Source organism: Coenobita brevimanus, chromosome 72 (assembly GCF_032717465.1).
Source record: "Coenobita brevimanus isolate Jiangsu-jjx chromosome 72, ASM3271746v2, whole genome shotgun sequence".
NCBI classification, from domain to species: domain Eukaryota; kingdom Metazoa; phylum Arthropoda; class Malacostraca; order Decapoda; family Coenobitidae; genus Coenobita; species Coenobita brevimanus.
Window position 1 is genome coordinate 21,912,011 of NC_137025.1, and position 19,387 is coordinate 21,931,397.

The 19,387-nt window shown below is 39.5% G+C and overlaps 1 protein-coding gene across 1 annotated transcript in view; it reads right to left on the reverse strand.

Annotated features, from left to right (window-relative positions):
• Nucleotides 1-19,387, reverse strand: part of LOC145407073 (prostatic acid phosphatase-like) — a 483,117-nt gene that overhangs the window by 203,619 nt on the left and 260,111 nt on the right. Inside the window, exon 6 of the mRNA XM_080278097.1 lies at nucleotides 15,071-15,276. Coding sequence (XP_080134223.1) covers nucleotides 15,071-15,276 — 206 coding nt within the window. The remainder of the gene's footprint in view (nucleotides 1-15,070; nucleotides 15,277-19,387) is intronic.

Consider the following 19,387-nt stretch of genomic DNA (forward strand, 5'->3'; position numbering starts at 1 on the left):
AAGAGCTATTTTTTCCCACACACCTATGGGGCATAGTGGCACTATGAAAAGGGTGGAAAACCCTATGGGGAGCCACATGGACAGGGTGATGACTCATCCTTACGGTGGTGAGTAAGGAATAGTCTAAGAGTGAGTGGAAATTTCCACATTCCTTCCAAGGATGCCCAGGCAGTGTACAATCACCACTCCGGTCAGTGCTGCCAACGCTAACCAGCAAGTCTAAGGTCACTGCCAGTGGTGCAGTCTCAGAACCAGCCCGCCTATGCATGTAAAACCAGTCGTCTTCAACTTATCATTACTCATCGACGGGACCACCTGGATACTTTCATTTGAAAGAAGAAGAGTTGGTGAGTCTTATGTATACTTATTTTTTTCTCTAGCTATAATAGTTTATCAGATAATAGGGTTTAAAAGGAATGGTATTTTTCCAATATCTCGGAAATCACCCGTAAGGATGAGTGGGCGACGGTGAGAAAACCCCTGCGGATGGGGGTTAGGCTGTACCTACGATTGTTTCCAGTGCAATTTAAGAAACTCAACATACTCAAAGGTGGATTTCGTTTCCTAATTTCCCAACTGGGGATTAAGTTAGGTTAAATTAATAGGTACAATTATGCTAGGTTAGGCCAGGTTTAGTTAACACTTAGGTTTGAACAGTCCCTTCTGCCATTATGTTAATGAATCAAACAAGAGATGTCACAACAGAACAGCTAAAAACAACAGGGAAACAGATTTAACAATAAATATTTATTTACCAATCCAGAAATATTAAAAAAAATATAACAGACTATCAGGAAGAACTGATTTAACAATAAATGTTTATTTACCAACCCAGAAATATTCAGAAAAATAAAATAGACTATCAGGAAGAACTGATTTGGTATGGTGCTTTAACTGCTTAATGTAAAGCATATGTTTAGCCCCCCTCAATAGCTGTGAGTTCAGAAATTTGCATACTCCCGTGACTGGCATTGGGACCATTTCTTCAAAGTTCTAAAATCAATTTTTTTTGCTTACAGATGTGGAAAGACCGATCTGGTGAACCTGGCTTTTTTTTGTCCCTCCTAAACCCATCTTGTGATTTGCTATGATTCGTGAAAGAATTAATAAAATTAGGGCACATGTTACATTAGCATGTAAACATACCGACGAAAACTTCTGGGTTGAGGTGACCGCCTGACTGCTTGGGATGGTAGAGTAGGGTTGTGTAAACATACCAGTGACCTTGGTTCCCTTCTCATAATTGTTTGCAATTTTTTACATACCAATTGTTGAACGTAGAGGATGGACGTAATGCGAGCATAAGTGGCTGGGGAATGGCTGGGAGAAGGAGGGAGGTGAGAAGACAGGTAGAAATCAGTAGGATAGAGGTTGTGGAAGCAATGAAGAAAGTTAAATTGGGGAAAGCCCCAGGAATTGATGGAGTGTGTGGTGAGATGCTGAAGCATGGGGGAGAGATAGTAGTAGAATGGATGTGGAAGATGTGCAGATTGGCCTGGGAGGAAGGTAGAGTCCCGGAGGATTGGAAGTCAGGTATAATTATTCCCTTGTACAAAGGAAAAGGGGAAAAAGAAGTGTGTGGTAATCATAGGGGCATTTGTCTTCTTAGTATAATAGGAAAAGTGTATGGTAGGATACTTATAGACAGAGTTAGAGAAAGAACAGAGAAATTAGTTGGAGAAGAACAGGGAGGCTTTAGGAAGGGAAGAGGTTGTGTAGATCAGATATTCATTCTTAGATCTTTAGTGGAAAAGTGTCTAGAGAAGGGAAAGAAGTTGTATGCGGCTTTCATGGATTTGGAGAAAGCATATGACAGAGTGGATAGACAAGGATTGTGGAAAGTGTTAAGAATATATGGAGTAGATGGGAAGTTGTTGAATGCTGTGAAGAGTATGTACGATGGTGCGAAGGCTGCAGTGCGTGTGGATGGTGAACTAAGTGAATTTTTCTCTTTGAAAGTTGGGTTGAAACAGGGATGTGTCATGTCTCCATGGTTGTTCAATCTGTACATGGATGGGGTAATAAAAGAGGTACAAGGTAGGGTAGTGGATGTTGGAGTGGCCCTGGTGAGAGAGGATAGTGTTTGGAAACTCCCTGTACTGTTGTTTGCAGATGATACTGTGTTGTTGAGTGAAGATGAAGGGGAGCTGCAAGGCTTGGTGGATGAGTTTGAGAGAGTGTGTAAGAAACGGAACCTAAAGGTGAATGTAGGGAAGAGTAAAGTGATGGTCTTTGAGAGAGGTGAAGTCAGTGAATGTATAGCGAGGTTGGATGGTGAGGAATTGGAAAATGTGAGTACGTTTAAGTATTTGGGTAGTGTGATGAGTAAGGATGGAGGTTTGGAGGGTGAAGTGCTTGAAAGGGTACAGCAGGGAAGAAAGGTTGCTGGTTCCTTGAAAGCAGTGATAAGAAACAGGGAAGTGAGCATGGAAGTAAAAAAGTTACTACATGACAGTATTGTGATACCAACTCTAACGTACGGAAGTGAAGCTTGGACGTTGTTGGAAGGACACAAGTCAAGAGTGAGAGCAGTGGAAATGAGTTATTTAAGAGGAGCCTGTGGAGTCACGTGGAGAGACAGGCTGACGAATGAGGATATAAAGGAGCGTTGTGGTGTTGATGTGGATGTGATAGGAAGCGTTGTGAGGAACACACTGAGGTGGTTTGGCCATGTGGAGAGGATGGAGGGTGAAAGACTGACGAAGAGAGTGTATGTGAGTGAGGTGGAGGGTGGAAGAGGGAGGGGGAGACCGAGGATGAGATGGAGGGATGGGGTGGAGAGGTATATGAGAGAGGGGGGTGTGAGTTGGGAGCAGGGTAGTGAAATGGCGGGGGACAGGGCGACTTGGAGGCGATTTGTTTGTGGCCACCCCAAACGGGATTGAGGCGTCTGGCAATAGATAGATAGATAGAATTTTTTACAGCTCACCCTAACTCAATGTCACTGACACCTGAACAGTAAGGCATTGTTCAAGGCAGGCAAATATGAAGGGGTTAATGGAATACATTATTGTTTGTATCACTACTCTCTCTCACACACATACATAAGAACAAACCAAAGAATGAACAGTAAATATACACTTAACTTTAAGAAGCAGAAATAACTGCATGCTCAGTCAGTCTGAAATGTGTTGGGAAGCACATGATTGAATAAAGAATGTGGAACTGAATGCTAACTCATGAGTACAAGTGGGATGAAAGAGTAACTTATTCTGATTAGCAAACATTTTTGTTCCATTTCGTCCCCCAAAACTGTGATACCCATAAATTTTCGTCTATGCATATGGTCTTAAGACCTTACCAATTCAATTTATATTCCTCTAGTTTATTTTCTGTACTTTTCTGACTATTCTAAGGGTGGTAAATTACCTTCCCTTGCTGAAAGATTTCCTCCCTTATTATAATCATGTTCCTTAAGCTGTACAAGAGCCCAAAGAAGTGATGACACGATTCTCAGTACCTTTCGCTCTGAAAGTGGTATCTGGCAACTGCCACGGCCAAGTTTTATTTCTTATATTGCACACCGGAAAGAGCGGCATTTAGGTAAACAACGGCAAAAAGCAATATATCAGTGTTTTTACTGTGTATATCTCACATTACGAAAGAGAAAACCACAATACAGTACAATAATCCCTCTATTATCTGATGTAATAGAGCCAAAGGCATGTCCGGAAAGTGGTCCTGCCCAGAAAGTGGGCCCCTGGCTCCTGGACCGGTACTTAAGGACCCTAACCCAGCCTAACTTTGAAAGCCACCTAAATAACTCCCTACCGGACATGCATTGCACCTACTTAAACCTATCTAAGACCCTATTCACACCAATAATAGACATAAAGCATGAAATAAATGAAAAGGAACCAAAGAATGAGGAATTATAAGTGACTGTACCTCAGTCACGGTACTTGCAGCACATTTGTGGATGCCTTTTCTAAGGTTTTGGCAGTGGTGAAAATGCTCTTGAAGCACATACAGTAATCCAGTGTTGTGCTGCACTTAGTTCTTTGCACTGTAAGTTATAATTGTTTAACACTGCACATTGTTCTTAACTGCACAATGCCAGTTTCAACCGCCAATTTGCACTCCACAGTTAATCCTTTGCACTCTAAATTTTAATTTCTTAACACTGCACAACACTGTAAATTCCCATGTGGTCTAGTGGCAAGGTATTGCAGTTTATTCACTGCTTATTAAAAAAAAATGAGCACGTGTGGCTTCCATTGCGATAAGCATCTACTCGCGATCGAAGTTATGCAGTAACTGTTGGGAGTGTTGGTGACAGGGAAACAGAGTTGCTAGATCGCAATGGCCACATTACCAAACTCTTCAATTTTCATTACCAAATTTAACTTTTCATTACTAAATTCGTAAAGCTAGCATTTATTCTTCACTAATTATATATCTATCTATCTATCTATTGCCAGACGCATCAATCCCGTTTGGGGTGGCCACAAACAAATTGCCTCCATGTCGCCCTGTCCCTCGCCATTTCACTGCCCTGCTCCCAACTCATCCTCCCCTCTCTCAGATACCTCTCCACTCCATCCCTCCATCTCATCCTCGGCCTCCCTCTCCCTCTTCCCCCCTCCACCTCACTCACATACACTCTCTTCGTCAGTCTCTCACCCTCCATCCTCTCCACATGGCCAAACCACCTCAGTGTGTTCCTCATAACATTTCCAATCACATCCACATCCACACCACAACGCTCCTTTATATCCTCATTCGTCAGCCTGTCTCTCCATGTGACTCCACAGGCTCCTCTTAAATAACTCATTTCCACTGCTCTCACTCTTGACTTATGTCCTTCCAACAACGTCCAAGCTTCACTTCTATACGTTAGAGTTGGTATCACAATACTGTCATGTACTAACTTTTTGACTTCCATGCTCACTACTAATTATATATACAAGTGAAAAAGATGGAAGAAGAGCATAAGACAGTATGGATCACTTGGGTCATGGATTGTGTGGGTAATGTTGAAAGCTGGAATACGAATGTGGGCAACTATGTGTGTGTATGCGCCAACGCAAGATCGTGCAAGCAGAGTGAGAGAAGAGTTCTGGACAAATGTGGAAGTGTGCAGGAAAAGTTTGGAAGGAATGAGAGAGTGTTTTAATCGGTGATATGAATGGTAAAGTAGGGAATGTGAAGGTCGATGGAATAGTTGGTGAGTGGGGTGTGCCTGCTGAGATAGATGAGAATGGCAGTGCGTTAGTGGACATTTGTGCTGGGAGGGGGTTGGTGATAGCCAATACTCTCCTCAGGCATAAAATGATCCACAGGTATACATGGCAAGTGATGAGAAGGGTGGGTGGTGAACTGAATGAAAGGAAGGTAATGACTGATTATGTGTGTGTGGATGAAACGATGCACGATGTGTAATGGATGCAAGAGCTTATAGAGGTTGGGGGAGTGGGCTTTCTGACCACTACTTGGTGGTGGCCAGAATCAGGATCCAAGTAAGATGGAGAAATAGAAGAAGGGAAAGACGAGAGGAAGTAGTTACAAGGACAGTGGAAAGGTTACAAGAGGATGAGAAAAAGGCAGAGTATAAGAGAGAAGTGGAGGAACGATTGGGCAAATATGAACTGGAGCAGATGGGGAACGTCGAAGGTGTGTGCAGGATATTTACAGAAGAAATACGTGCAGCATGTGATGTGGTGTGTGGGAGGAAGAGAAGACGGAGGAGGGTGCAAGGAACAGCGTGGTGGACTGAAGAGGTGAGACAGGCTGTGGCACAAAAGATGAAAGCATACAATGAATGGATGATAAATAGGGGCGTGGAAGAAGTTGAGAGGCAGAAGAGAGATTTATATGTAGAAAGAAAGAGAGAGGTGAAAAGATTAGTAAGAGAGAGTAAGAAGAGAGTGGATGAGGAATTTGGAACGAATTTGAGTGTAAAGTGGAGGGACTGTAAGAAAATGTTCTGGAAAGACGTGAGGATAGTAAGACAGGGTGGAAGCAAGGTTAGCAGGGGAGTGAAAGATAAAAATGGTAGATTACTAGTGGAGAAGGGAGAAAAAGTGAGCAGATGGAGAGAACACTTTAAGGAATTGTTGAACATACAGGATGGAAGTAATGTGAGTATAAGTGGCTGGAGAATGGCTGGGAGAAGGAGGGAGGTGAGAAGACAGGAAGAAATCAGTAGGATAGAAGTTGTGGAAACAATGAAGAAAGTTAAATTGGGGAAAGCCCCAGGCATTGATGGAGTGTGTGGTGAAATGCTGAAGCATGGGGGAGAGATAGTAGTAGAATGGATGTGGAAGATGTGCAGATTGGCCTGGGAGGAAGGTAGAGTCCCGGAAGATTGGCAGTTAGGTATAATTATAACCTTGTACAAAGGAAAAGGGGAAAAAGAAGTGTGTGGTAATCATCGGGGCATTTGTCTTCTTAGTATAATAGGAAAAGTGTATGGTAGGATACTTATTGACAGAGTTAGAGAAAGAACACAGGAATCACTTTGAGAAGAACAGGGAGGCTTTAGGAAGGGAAGAGGTTGTGAAGATCAGATATTCATTCTTAGATCTTTAGTGGAAAAGAGTCTAGAGAAGGGAAAGAAGTTGTATGCGGCTTTCATGGATTTGGAGAAAGCATATGACAGGGTGGATGGACAAGGATTGTGGAAAGTATTAAGAATACAGTATATGGAGTAGATGGGAAGTTGTTGAATGCTGTGAAGAGTATGTATGATGGTGCTAAGGCTGCAGTGCGTGTGGATGGTGAACTAAATGAATTTTTCTCTTTGAAGGTTAGGTTGAAACAGGGATGTGTCATGTCTCCATGATTGTTCAATCTGTACATGGATGGGGTAATAAAAGAGGTACAAGGTAGGGTTGTGGATGTTGGAGTGGCCCTGGTGAGAGAAGATAATGTTTGGAAACTCCCTGTACTGTTGTTTGCAGATGATACTGTGTTGTTGAGTGATGACGAAGGGGAGCTGCAAGGCTTGGTGGATGAGTTTGGGAGACTGTGTAAGAAACGGAATCTAAAGGTGAATGTAGGGAAGAGTAAAGTGATGGTCTTTGAAAGAGGTGAAGTCAGTGAATGTACAGCGAGGTTGGATGGTGAGGAATTGGAAAATGTGAGTACATTTAAGTACTTGGGTAGCGTGATGAGTAAGGATGGAGGTATGGAGGGTGAAGTGCTTGAAAGGGTACAGCAGGGAAGAAAGGTTGCTGGTTCCTAGAAAGCAGTGATAAGAAACAGGGAAGTGAGCATGGAAGTGAAAAAATTACTACATGACAGTATTGTGATACCAACTCTAACGTATGGAAGTGAAGCTTGGACGTTGTTGGAAGGACACAAGTCAAGAGTGAGAGCAGTGGAAATGAGTTATTTAAGAGAAGCCTGTGGAGTCACATGGAGAGACAGGCTGACAAATGAGGATATAAAGGAGTGTTGTGGTGTGGATGTGGATGTGATAGGAAGCGTTATGAGGAACACACTGAGGTGGTTTGGGCATGTGGAAAGGATGGAGGGTGAAAGACTGACGAAGAGAGTGTATGTGAGTGAGGTGGATGGGGGAAGAGGGAGGGGGAGGCCGAGGATGAGATGGAGGGATGGGATGGAGAGGTATATGAGAGAGGGGGGTGTGAGTTGGAAGCAGGGCAGTGAAATGGCAGGGGAGAGGGCGATGTGGAGGCGATTTGTTTGTCCCCACCCGAAACGGGATTGAGGCATCTGGCAATAGATACACAGATAGGAAATACATGTAATCACTCTTCTTATAATTAACAGCATGTTGCTTATTTTCACCCTATGTTGGCTACCAGATTAATCAGAAAGAGCAAACAATCCACCATCTCCATCCTGCGTATCCTCATACTCGTGAAAAATCCGTTTGGTAATGCATTATTCTGATTCATTACCAAACTAATTTTTCATTACCAAACTGACCCACATTTGGTAATGAAAAATACCAAATGGCAACCCTGACAGGGGAGGGGGGAGGGGGGAGGAAGGAAGGGGTGAAGGGACCATGGTATAACAGCTGTTCGGTGCCGCGCAGCAATTTCAAATTAGGGGTGGGAAAAAATTCAGATTTGGGGGGATTTTTTTCTTTTCTTGGCCATTTTTGGGTTCCGAAGGTCCAGGCCCACAATGTCCGGTAAGTGGGGAGTCCGGAAAGTATGGGGATTACTGTATACTAAAACTGAGGTTTAGCCATACGAAAGAATGTGAAACACACAGCAATCGCTCAATAATTTCAGGGTTAAAATGCAGAGAAACTCTCGCAATACAGTAATTATTTTACATCCTAAATCAACAATAATGAGAGGAAAATGTCCCATAAAATAAAACTCGCAGATAATGGTAATGTCGAAATCAGTAGTGCCATCAAAGCAGAACAATAAACATCTACAAATATATTATCATCCGTATTTAATTCTCTATACAGAATATTTATGCGGGAAAACCCATGAGCGCTGTAAGCAAGATGGGTCATCAGCAAGAAACTACAAGCTGTCGGTGCATGCAGATTATAGTTCTTTATTTAGCAAATATTCCAGTAAAACAGATATATTGCCAGCTTAGCATCAAGAAGACAGTTAACTGACAGATAAGTGATATAGAGAGACAGAACATAGGAAATTTGCCAACTGGAGCCCCTCGAAGCACAAGACCAAGACAGACAAATTAATGCACATGCCAAAGAAAAACCCCTAACCACTTGTGTTGCTATCAAGAGGCAAATTAATCTGCCGGCATTCAGTGAAGTTGGTGAAACCAGTGCAATTATAAAGGGAAAACTGGTCATTTTTATTCACAAGATGAGATTCCAACATGTTAGAAACTCATGAATGAACTAAAGAGGGAAAGAGTGATGGTCAAAAGCAAGAGAGGGACACAAACTAAAGACAAAAAGCATTGTATTAAACAAAAAGGGGAGGGGGGGGAGTTACAAACGCAAAGACATCCATTCCCACCCACGGCGTGGTAATGACTGACAGAACACCTGGCGTGCAGTGCTGCCAAAGGAAAAATTATAGAAATCTGATGACTTAGTCTCAAAAGTGGTAAGAAATCCGCCAGACTGAGGGAAATTATTGGAAAAAAAAAAAATAGACACGACCTTAATAAAATGCCAGATAAATGTAATAATTTAAATTTTTACCAGCTAGATTGCTTTTAAAATCTCTAAATACAGAAGAAAAATAGCTTCATTGGTAACACTGCTGGCATGAGTTGTGAAAATGTGCCACATGTCACTTTTTATTTAGGTAATTATTGACTGATTAAAAAAAAAAAAAGGGGGGGAGGGCTAAACTTACTTATTTCGCAAGATTAGTTCTTTTCTTTTTTTGTTACGCCATACATAATGTTTGCAAGGCAGGCAAGAATTGTTTTCATCCGCTAAGTGAACGTTGCCAGACCCCAGGGAGATTTGTCCGAAACTTAATGAAAGCGAGTCATCACTTCTTTGGGTAACTGTACCTACTGTACTATGATTCTTTCCAGCATAATGGAAGAAACTTGCTCATCATACTCAAAGGTGGATTTTGTGTCCCAATTTTCCAAATGGAGCCCAGGTTAGGTTAAGTCAGGTTAGGTTAAATTATCAGGTAAAGATAGGTTACGTTATGTTATCAGTCGCCTCACCAAACTCCACCCAACCACCCTTGTGATCGAGACACAACCATGAAAAAATGAAAAGGAACCAGAGAATGAGAAATTAGAAGTGAGTATGGAAAATATTTAGCAGTGTACAAGGTACTTATGAAAGGGTACTTAAGGCCAACTTGGCCAGTGGCATTATCTAAATTAGTATCTTTATATAAGTCAAGCTCTGTACCAGGTTAGACTAAATGGTGTTCTAATATAAAAAAAGAAAAAGTTTTAAGTAAGACTTGTTCAAACAGAAAAGAAAACAAAGTAGCGCAAGAATGCGCACAATCAGCTGATCATTTGTTTAGTCTATGACTGCACCAGAGAATGTAAGCTGTATATGTGCTTTTAGTACTGCAGGATGACCACATACTTTAGTAAAGCAAATTTGGAACAGAAAAGGGATAAAGGTAGAAAGCAGGATGATGATTTCTACCAAGAACTGGTTGAAATGGAGACTCACAATAAACTGGTGGAACGAGTACACAGACTAGAGTTGGCTTTTCAGAATGAGACTGATGAAATTAAGAAACAAATGCACTTGCAAAAGGAAGAAATAGAAAAATTAGGAAAGGAAGTCAACAAGAAAGACACAGTCATAGGTGAATTAACAGTAGAAGTGGGTACACTTAGGAGAAAAATTAGTGAAATGGCAAGTACAGTAGTCAATCACGAGAGTATTATGGAAGTGTTCAAAAATGATGTAGAGACAATTAGGTGAGTATGCAGTCTGACAGACAAGAGCAGTGATATTGAGGAGAAGATAACACAGGTGAATGAAGTTGTGGAAAGCTACAAAAATGATGTGGAAACTACTTATGCTGAAATGGTGAAAGTAAAGAAAGACTTAGAAACTAGGGTGGAAGAAAAAAGCATTAAAAAGGAAGTGAAAAGAATAATCCAAAACAATCCAAAGTTAGTCAGAGATTCAGTAGATATCAATAGATCTATAGTAATCACTGGTATAGAAGAGGAAGAAGTAAAAAACAGGATCTCAAGAAACAAAAAGAAGATGGCAAATGTAATGAGCATATTGAAAGAAGTATCAGAGGAAATCTGTAGTAAAGATAGAGAAGAAAACAAAAGATTAGGAAAATATGAGAGAAGCAAGTCAAATCCCCTAAAGGTAACCTTTCAGCGTAAACACCGTGCAGGAGATACTAAAAAATGCAAAGCATCTAATGGAAAAAGATGAGTTCAAAAATGTATAGATAAAAAGATGCCTAACACAAGAGGAACTGGAATTACTGAAAGAGATGAGGGAGGAAGCAAAAACAAAAAATGAGGGAAGATCAAAGGAGGAGAAGAATACATTTTTTTACAAAGTAATTGGATTGCAGCTAGGAAAGTGGTACATAAACAGGAGGGAATAAAAAGGAGGAAGGTAGTACAACCAAGTCATTGCAAGTATATAAACAAGATGATTAAGTTGATGTACTCAAATGTGGATGGAATGGTATCTAAATTACTAGAGATGAATGATTATGTCAGAGAAAATGAACCACATATAATATGCCTAACTGAAACAAAATTAACACCAAGGATATCCAATGACATCCTAAACTTAGAGGAATATAATATATGGAGAAGAGAAAGGAACTTAAAAAAAGGAGGAGGAATTTTAATAATAACTAAGAAAAATCTAAAAGTCAAAGAAATAGAACTAGATATACCCTCACAAGTAGAACTGATTGCAGCAGAGATCAATACATCTGAAGGGAAAGTAATTGTAGCCAATTTGTACATGCCACCCAGATCAAACACATGGGAAAGAGACGAATATGAGGACCTGGCGGGAGAGTACAATTCAGAGTTTAAGAGCATTACTACATAAAATGGAAGAGAAATTGGAAAGAATTATCCTAACTGGAGATTTTAATACAAATGGGAACTTAAAAAAAGGAGGAGGAATTTTAATAATAACTAAGAAAAATCTAAAAGTCAAAGAAATAGAACTAGATATACCCTCACAAGTAGAACTGATTGCAGCAGAGATCAATACATCTGAAGGGAAAGTAATTGTAGCCAATTTGTACATGCCACCCAGATCAAACACATGGGAAAGAGACGAATATGAGGACCTGGCGGGAGAGTACAATTCAGAGTTTAAGAGCATTACTACATAAAATGGAAGAGAAATTGGAAAGAATTATCCTAACTGGAGATTTTAATACAAATATAAATTGGAATACCCTAGATATAATAAGCCAAGAAAGTTGTTGGGACCAAAAGCTTCTGGATCTCGTGCACGAGTTTTTCCTAACGCAATGTGTAAGGGAAAGCACCAGAAAAAGAGGACTCGATAAACACTCAATGCTTGATCTCATATTTACTAGGCAAGAAAACGATATTGACAATTTAATATATCACCCCCCATTTGGCAAATGCAACCATGCAGTACTAAATTGCAACTTCAGGACTGCATATGACATAGTTAACAGCAATGAAAGTTACAAAAAAAGCCTAAACTATAAAAAGGGAAAGTATCATGACCTAAAGAAGTACTTCTTAGAAACTGATTGGGAAAAGGAGCTTAGAGGACAAGATTTAAATGCTATATATAAAAAATTCTGTGAAATTTATGAAATAGGAGTCCAGAAGTACATCCCACAGAACAAAGAACCAGAAAATAAAATAAAGAAATGGTTCAATACAGAATGTAAAAAATCAAAAGAAAAAAGATATTTGTTGTGGAATAGATACAGAAGACACAATAGTGAAAGGGCATATAAGAATTACAAACAGTCAAGAAACGATTATACAAGAATAAGGAGGGAAGCCCCAAAACAGTTTGAGGAGGATATCATAAATAAGAGTAGTGATCAACCGAAGCTATTTTACAGCTACATCAGAGGCAAACCAAAGTAAAGATAAAATACAATCCATTACGGACGAGGGAATCACCTATACAAAAGAGAAGGATATTTGTGAAGCACTAAACAAGAATTTCCAATCAGTTTTTACAGAGGAAAAAAATTTTGAGAGGGATTATATGGAACATGCATGCCCACACATACTACCAGATATACACACATCAGAAAAAGTAATACAGGAGGAGCTAAGTAAATTAGACAAAGGAAAAGCAAATGGTCCTGAAGAAATTTCATGTTGGGTGCTACGTAAATGTGCAAAGGAGTTAAGTAAACGTTTATTTTTAATTTTCAAGAAATTCTTGAGTCAAGGTAAACTACCTGATATTTGGAAGAAAGAAAACATTGTTCCCTTAGTCAAGAAAGGGAATAGACAAAATCCACTCAACTACCGACCAGTATCACTGACCAGTGTTGTAAGCAAGGTATTAGAAAAGCTTATAAGAAAAGCTTGGGTAAATCATCTAGAAGAACACAGTATGATAACAGAAAGACAGTTTGGTTTCAGAAAAGGAAAATCATGTGTTACTATTCTGTTGAGATACTATGACTGAGTAACAGACACATTACAGGAAAGAGAAGGATGGGTTGACAGTATCTATTTAGATTTCAAGAAAGCTTTTGACACAGTACCACACCAAAGACTTTTATGGAAACTGTACCATCAAGGAGGAATTCGAGGCAAACTGTATTGTTGGATGCAAGATTTTCTCATAAAAAGAGAAATGAGAACAGTACTAAGAGGAAATTACTCATCATGGAAAGAAGTGACTAGTGGAATACCACAGGGCTCAGTGCTGGCACCAATCATGTTTTTAGTGTGTATAAATGATACACACAGTAACACTGGAAATGAAAGCTATCTAAATATGCTTGCAGATGATGCAACAATACAAAGGAGAATTATTAACACAGACTCTTGTAAAGAGCTACAAGAAGAATTAAATAATCTTCATGAATGGAGTAATACATGGGAAACAGAATTCAATGTGGACAAGTGCCATGTAATCATGTTTGGTAAAAGTGGAAAAAGACCTGATTGGGATTAAACGTTAGGAAATAAAACCCTACACACATCAGAAAGAGAGAAGGACCTAGGTGTGATTATCAATAACAGACTATCTCCAGCTGACCACATCAGTGAAAAGGTACGGAATATGTATACACTGCTTGCAAATATGAGAACAGCATTCACATACATAAATGAAGACATGCTAAGAAAGATAATAACATCATTCATCAGACCAACCCTGGAGTATGCATCAGTAGTCTGGAGTCCTCATCTCAAAAAACACAAAGACAAGATGGAAAAAGTTCAAAGGGCTGCTACAAGATGGATACCAAGCTTAAGGGATCTAAGCTACGATGAAAGGCTAAATAAACTGAAACTACCAACACAACAGAAGAGAAGGAAAAGAGGTGATATGATTATGTTATATAAATGCATATCAGGGAAGGAGAAAATAGACATAAATGATTACTTAACCTATAGGGAAGCATCAGCAAGAGGACACTGCAAAAAACTGCATAAGGAGAGGTGATAAAGACGTAAGGAAATTTAGTGTCCCAAATAGAGCAATTGATCAGTGGAGTGCACTACCGAATGAAATAGTGTGCCAAAACAATTCACAAATTTAAGGATATGTACGATAAATATGGTTTAAGACACGGGACAGTATGAGCTTGACTCATTCCTGTAAAGATACAATTAGGTAAGAACATCCGTGGCTGTCAGAAAGATTAACCCGCCTCCTCTAAAGCTCTAACAGTGGTGAAGTTGCACTTGAAGCATGTACAGTAATCCAGTGTTGTGCTGCACTTAATCCTTTGCACTGTGAATTATAATTGATTAACACTGCACGTTCGGTTCTTACTTGTACCACGCCAGTGACAACACACCAGTGTTGCACTCTGCACTTAATCCTTTGCACTCTGAATTCTAGTTCTTTAACACTGCACAACATTGTAAATTCCCATGTGGTCTAATGGTGAGGTATTGCAGTTTATTCACTGTTTATTCACAAAAACGAGCATGTGGCGCAGTCATGGCAACGAGTGTGTAGTCACAACAGTACAGTAGGTAGGCGGGAACTGGGGAGGGGAGGATGCAGGGGTGCTTTACTACAGTACGTGCCAGAACACAGCTGTTCGTCACCGCACGGCAAATTTAAAGTAGGGATGAACACATCGGCTCTTTTTTTTTTTTTTTTTTTTTTTGGGTGTCCAAGGACCCTAGCCCAAAATGTCCGGGACCTGGAGTGTCCGGGACTTGGGCGTCTGGGTCTTAAAGGGATTACTGTATTACCCTACCACTGAACCATTCGGTCACAGCCAAGAAATACCAAAACCTGAATAATCGAGCTTTCACTGTGGTAAATACTGTATAGCACTGCACTCATCACAGGGCTGGAGCACATCAGCAGCAGCAGCAACATCATGATCTCTTCTCACCTCGGGATGGTGTGAGGTAGGTGTGAGAAAACAATTAAGAGAAAGCAAGAAAAAGGATTCAATACAACACAAGGGATAATATCCAATAAATAAATAACTACATTACACCACACACACACACACACACACACACATAGCAATACCTTAACGTATTGCTGGCCATCAATCTTGTGCAACTCAACGAGGACAGTTGATGCATATGGTGGGGGTATCCCATTGTAGACCCCCAATGCCTGTAGCAGCATGGCAACCGTGGTATCATGGGCTGAGTACATAAACATTCGACCCAAGAAGGATGAGTTGGATGTCCTCTGATGCATGTTCTCGTTCATCTCCTTGATAATGGGACCTGCAAATTCAAAGCAACATTACTTCTAGATATCACAGTAAATATTACAATGGTCTGACAGGTTCTACGAGGTAAGCGTTAATTGCAGAAAGAGTTCATGAACATCCGGGCTGGGAGGGATGCCTTTGCTGCCCTCCGATGCATGTTTTTGTCATCTTGACAATGGGGACTGCAGGTTCAGACTGATGTTACGGTACCTCCTGGCCTCACAGTAATATCTAAGGGCTTGTAAGGTCAAAAGGAGATGTTCTTGATGTGGGCTGAAGTGCATGAGGTTCATTTAGGAACAGGATAATCTCCATTTGGATAGAGTTTAGATGAAATAGCTTAGGTAAGAGTAGGTCAAGGCCCTGCATGTCACAAAAGGCTTTTAAGAGCAACAAGGTAGGAGGCAAGTAATGCCCATCCCCCTTCCTTATACTGACAACCATTTCAAGTCATTAGTTTATTAAAACATTTTGTATTTTATTCCGGCTGTCTCTATATTAGAGTATCTCATTCAACACAGGAACAACCAGTGGCCCTCTCTCACCAGTAATTATGGTGTAAGCAGCCTAACATCTACAGTACAATGACTGAAAAAAGAATAATGTAACTAGGGCTTTCCCTATTCTTATTCACGTCCCACAAGAGTGCATGGGCCATACACTCAATTATCCCAGCCCATTTTTTTAAGGCGTAGACTGCAGCACCAGCTGAACAGGGTAGTATTATCGACGTGGATGGTAAGCTGGTGCGGGGGAGAACTGGAGCTCTTGTTTCACCACACCTCAGGATCTGTTCCTGACCATCTCTGCCATCTCCCTTTTGCTGAACATATTCAGTGTTTTCACCTACACAGAGAGTAGGCCTGCATACTCTCATAAACCTCTTCCTCTAACTGTCTAAACCACACTACATGCAGGATGCGCTGAGTCACCTGGGTTTGTTTAGACTACAGCAACATGGGGAAAGTGTACATACTCTGTAAGTACATACTCTGTTCATTTAGTATTACAAAATGGATACATACTTCAATAAAACAAATTTGGAAAAGAAAAGGGATAAAAGTAAAAAGCAAAATGATGATTTCTACCAAGAACTGGTTGAAGTGGAAACTCACAATAGACTGGTTGAACGTGTACACAAACTAGAAATGGCTTTCAAAAATGAAATTGATGAAATAAAGAAGCAAATGCACTTGCAAAAGGAAGAGATAAAAAAACTAGGAAGGGAGGCCAATAAGAAAGACACAACCATCAGTGAACTAACAGTGGAATTGAGTATGCTTAGGAAGAAAGTGAGTGAAATGGCAAGTACAGTCGTCAATCACGAGAGTGTTATGGAAGAGTTCAAAAATAACACAGAGACAATTAGGCAAGTAAGCAGTCTTACAGACCAGAGCAGTGATATTGAGGAGATGATAACACAGGTGAATGAAGCTGTGCAAAGCTACAAAAATGATGTAGAAACCACGTATGCTCAAATGGTGAAAGTAAAGAAAGACTTAGAAACAAAGGTGCAGGAAAAAAGCATTAAAAAGGAAGTGAAAAGAATAATCCAAAACAATCCAAAGTTAGTCAAAGATTCAGTAGAGATAAATAAATCAATAGTAATCACTGGCATATAAGAGGAAGAAGTTAAAAACAAGATCACTAGAGACAAAAAGGAGATGGCAAATGTAATGAGCTTACTGAAAGAAGTATCAGAGGAAATCTGTAGTAAAGACATAGAGGAACACAAAACGTTAGGGAAATACGAGAGAAGCAAGACAAGACCTCTAAAGGTGACTTTCCAGAGTGTAAACACTGTGGAAGAGATACTAAAAAATGCAAAGAATCTTATGGAAAAAGAGGAGTTCAAAAATGTATGGATAAAAAGATGCCTAACACAAGAGGAACTGGAATTACTGAAAGAGAAAAAGGAGGAAGCAAAAACACAAAATGAGGGAAGATCAGAAGAGGAGAAGAAGAAATTTTTTTACAAAGTAATAGGATTGCAGGTATGAAAGTGGTACACAAACAGGATGGAAGAAAAAGGAGGAAGGTAGTAGAACCATGTCATGACAAGTATATAAACAAGATGATAAAGTTGATGTACTCAAATGTGGATGGAATGGTATCTAAATTACTAGAGATGAATGATTATGTCAGAGAAAATGAACCACAAATAATATGCCTAACTGAGACAAAATTAACACCAAGGATATCCAATGACATACTAAACTTAGAGGAATACAATATATGAAGAAGAGACAGAAATTTAAAAAAAGGAGGAGGAATTATAATATTAACTAAGAAAAATCTAAAAGTCAAGGAAATAAACCTAGATATACCATCACAAGTAGAACTGATTGCGGTAGAGATCGACACATCTGAAGGTAAAGTACTTGTAGCCAATTTGTACATGCCACCCAGATCAAACACATGGGAAAGAGACGAATATGAGGACCTGGCAGAGAGTACAATTCAGAGTATAAGATCATTGCTACATAAAATGAAAGAGAAATCGGAAAGAATTATACTAACTGGGGACTTCAATACAAATATAAATTGGAATACTCTAGATATAAATAGCCAAGAAAGCTGTTGGGACCAAAAGCTCCAGGATCTCGTACAAGAGTTTTTCTTAACGCAACATGTGAGGAAAATCACCAGAAAAAGAGGACTTGATGAACCTTTAGTGCTAGATCTAATATTTACTAGGCAAGAAAATGACATTGACAGTTTAATATATCACCCTCCACTTGGCAAAAGCGATCATGCAGTACTAAATTACAACTTCGGGATAGCATATGATATAGTAAACAGCAATGACAGTTACAAAAAGAGCCTAAACTATAAAATGGGAAATTATCAAGACCTAAAGAAGTATTTCTTAGAAGTTGATTGGGAAAATGAGCTTAGAGGACATTATTTAAATGCTGTATATAAAAAATTTTGTGAATTTTATGAAATAGGAGTCCAGAAGTACATCCCACAGCACAAAGAAGCAGATAAGAAAATACAGAAATGGTTCAATACAGAATGTAAAAAATCAAAAGAAAGAAGAGATTTGTTGTGGAATAGATACAGAAGACACAATAGTGAAAGGGCATATAATAATTACAAACAGGCAAGAAACGACTATACAAAAATAAGGAGGGAAGCCCAAAAACATTTTGAGGAGGATATAATAAATAAAAGTAGTGATCAACCAAAGCTGTTTTACAGCTATATCAGAAGCAAAACCAAAGTAAAAGATATAATACAATCCATTACGGACGAGGGAATCACTTATACACAAGAGAAAGACATTTGTGAAGCACTAAATAAGAATTTCCATTAGTTTTTACAGAAGAAAAAAATTTTAAGAGGGACTATGTGGAACACGCATGTCCACACATACTACCAGATATACAAATAGCAGAAAAAGTAATACAGGAGGAGCTAAGTAGATTAGACAGAGGAAAAGCAAGTGGTCCTGATGAAATTTCATGTTGGGTATTACGAGAATGTGCAAAGGAGTTAAGTAAACCATTATTTTTAATTTTCAAGAAATCCTTGAGTCAAGGGAAACTACCTGATATTTGGAAAAAAGCAAATATAGTCCCCTTATTCAAGAAAGGAAATAGACAAAATCCTCTCAACTACCGACCAGTATCACTGACCAGTGTTGTAAGCAAGGTATTAGAAAAACTTATAAGAAAAGCTTGGGTAAATCATCTAGAAGAACACAGTATGATAACAGAAAGACAGTTTGGTTTCAGAAAAGGAAAATCATGTGTTACTAATCTGTTGAGCTAATATGACAGAGCAACAAACACAATACAGGAAAGGGAAGGATGGGTGGACAGTATCTATTTAAATTTCAAGAAAGATTCTGACACAGTACCACACTAAAGACTTTTATGGAAACTGTACCATCAAGGAGGAATTCGAGGCAAACTTTTTTGTTGGATGCAAGACTTTCTCATAAAAAGAGAAATGAGGACAGTACTAAGAGGAAACTACTCATGAGTCAAGCTCGTACTGTCCCGTGTCTTAAACCATATTTATCGTACATATCCTTAAATTTGTGAATTGTTTTGGCACACACTATTTCATTCGGTAGTGCATTCCACTGATCAATTGCTCTGTTTGGGAAACTGAAT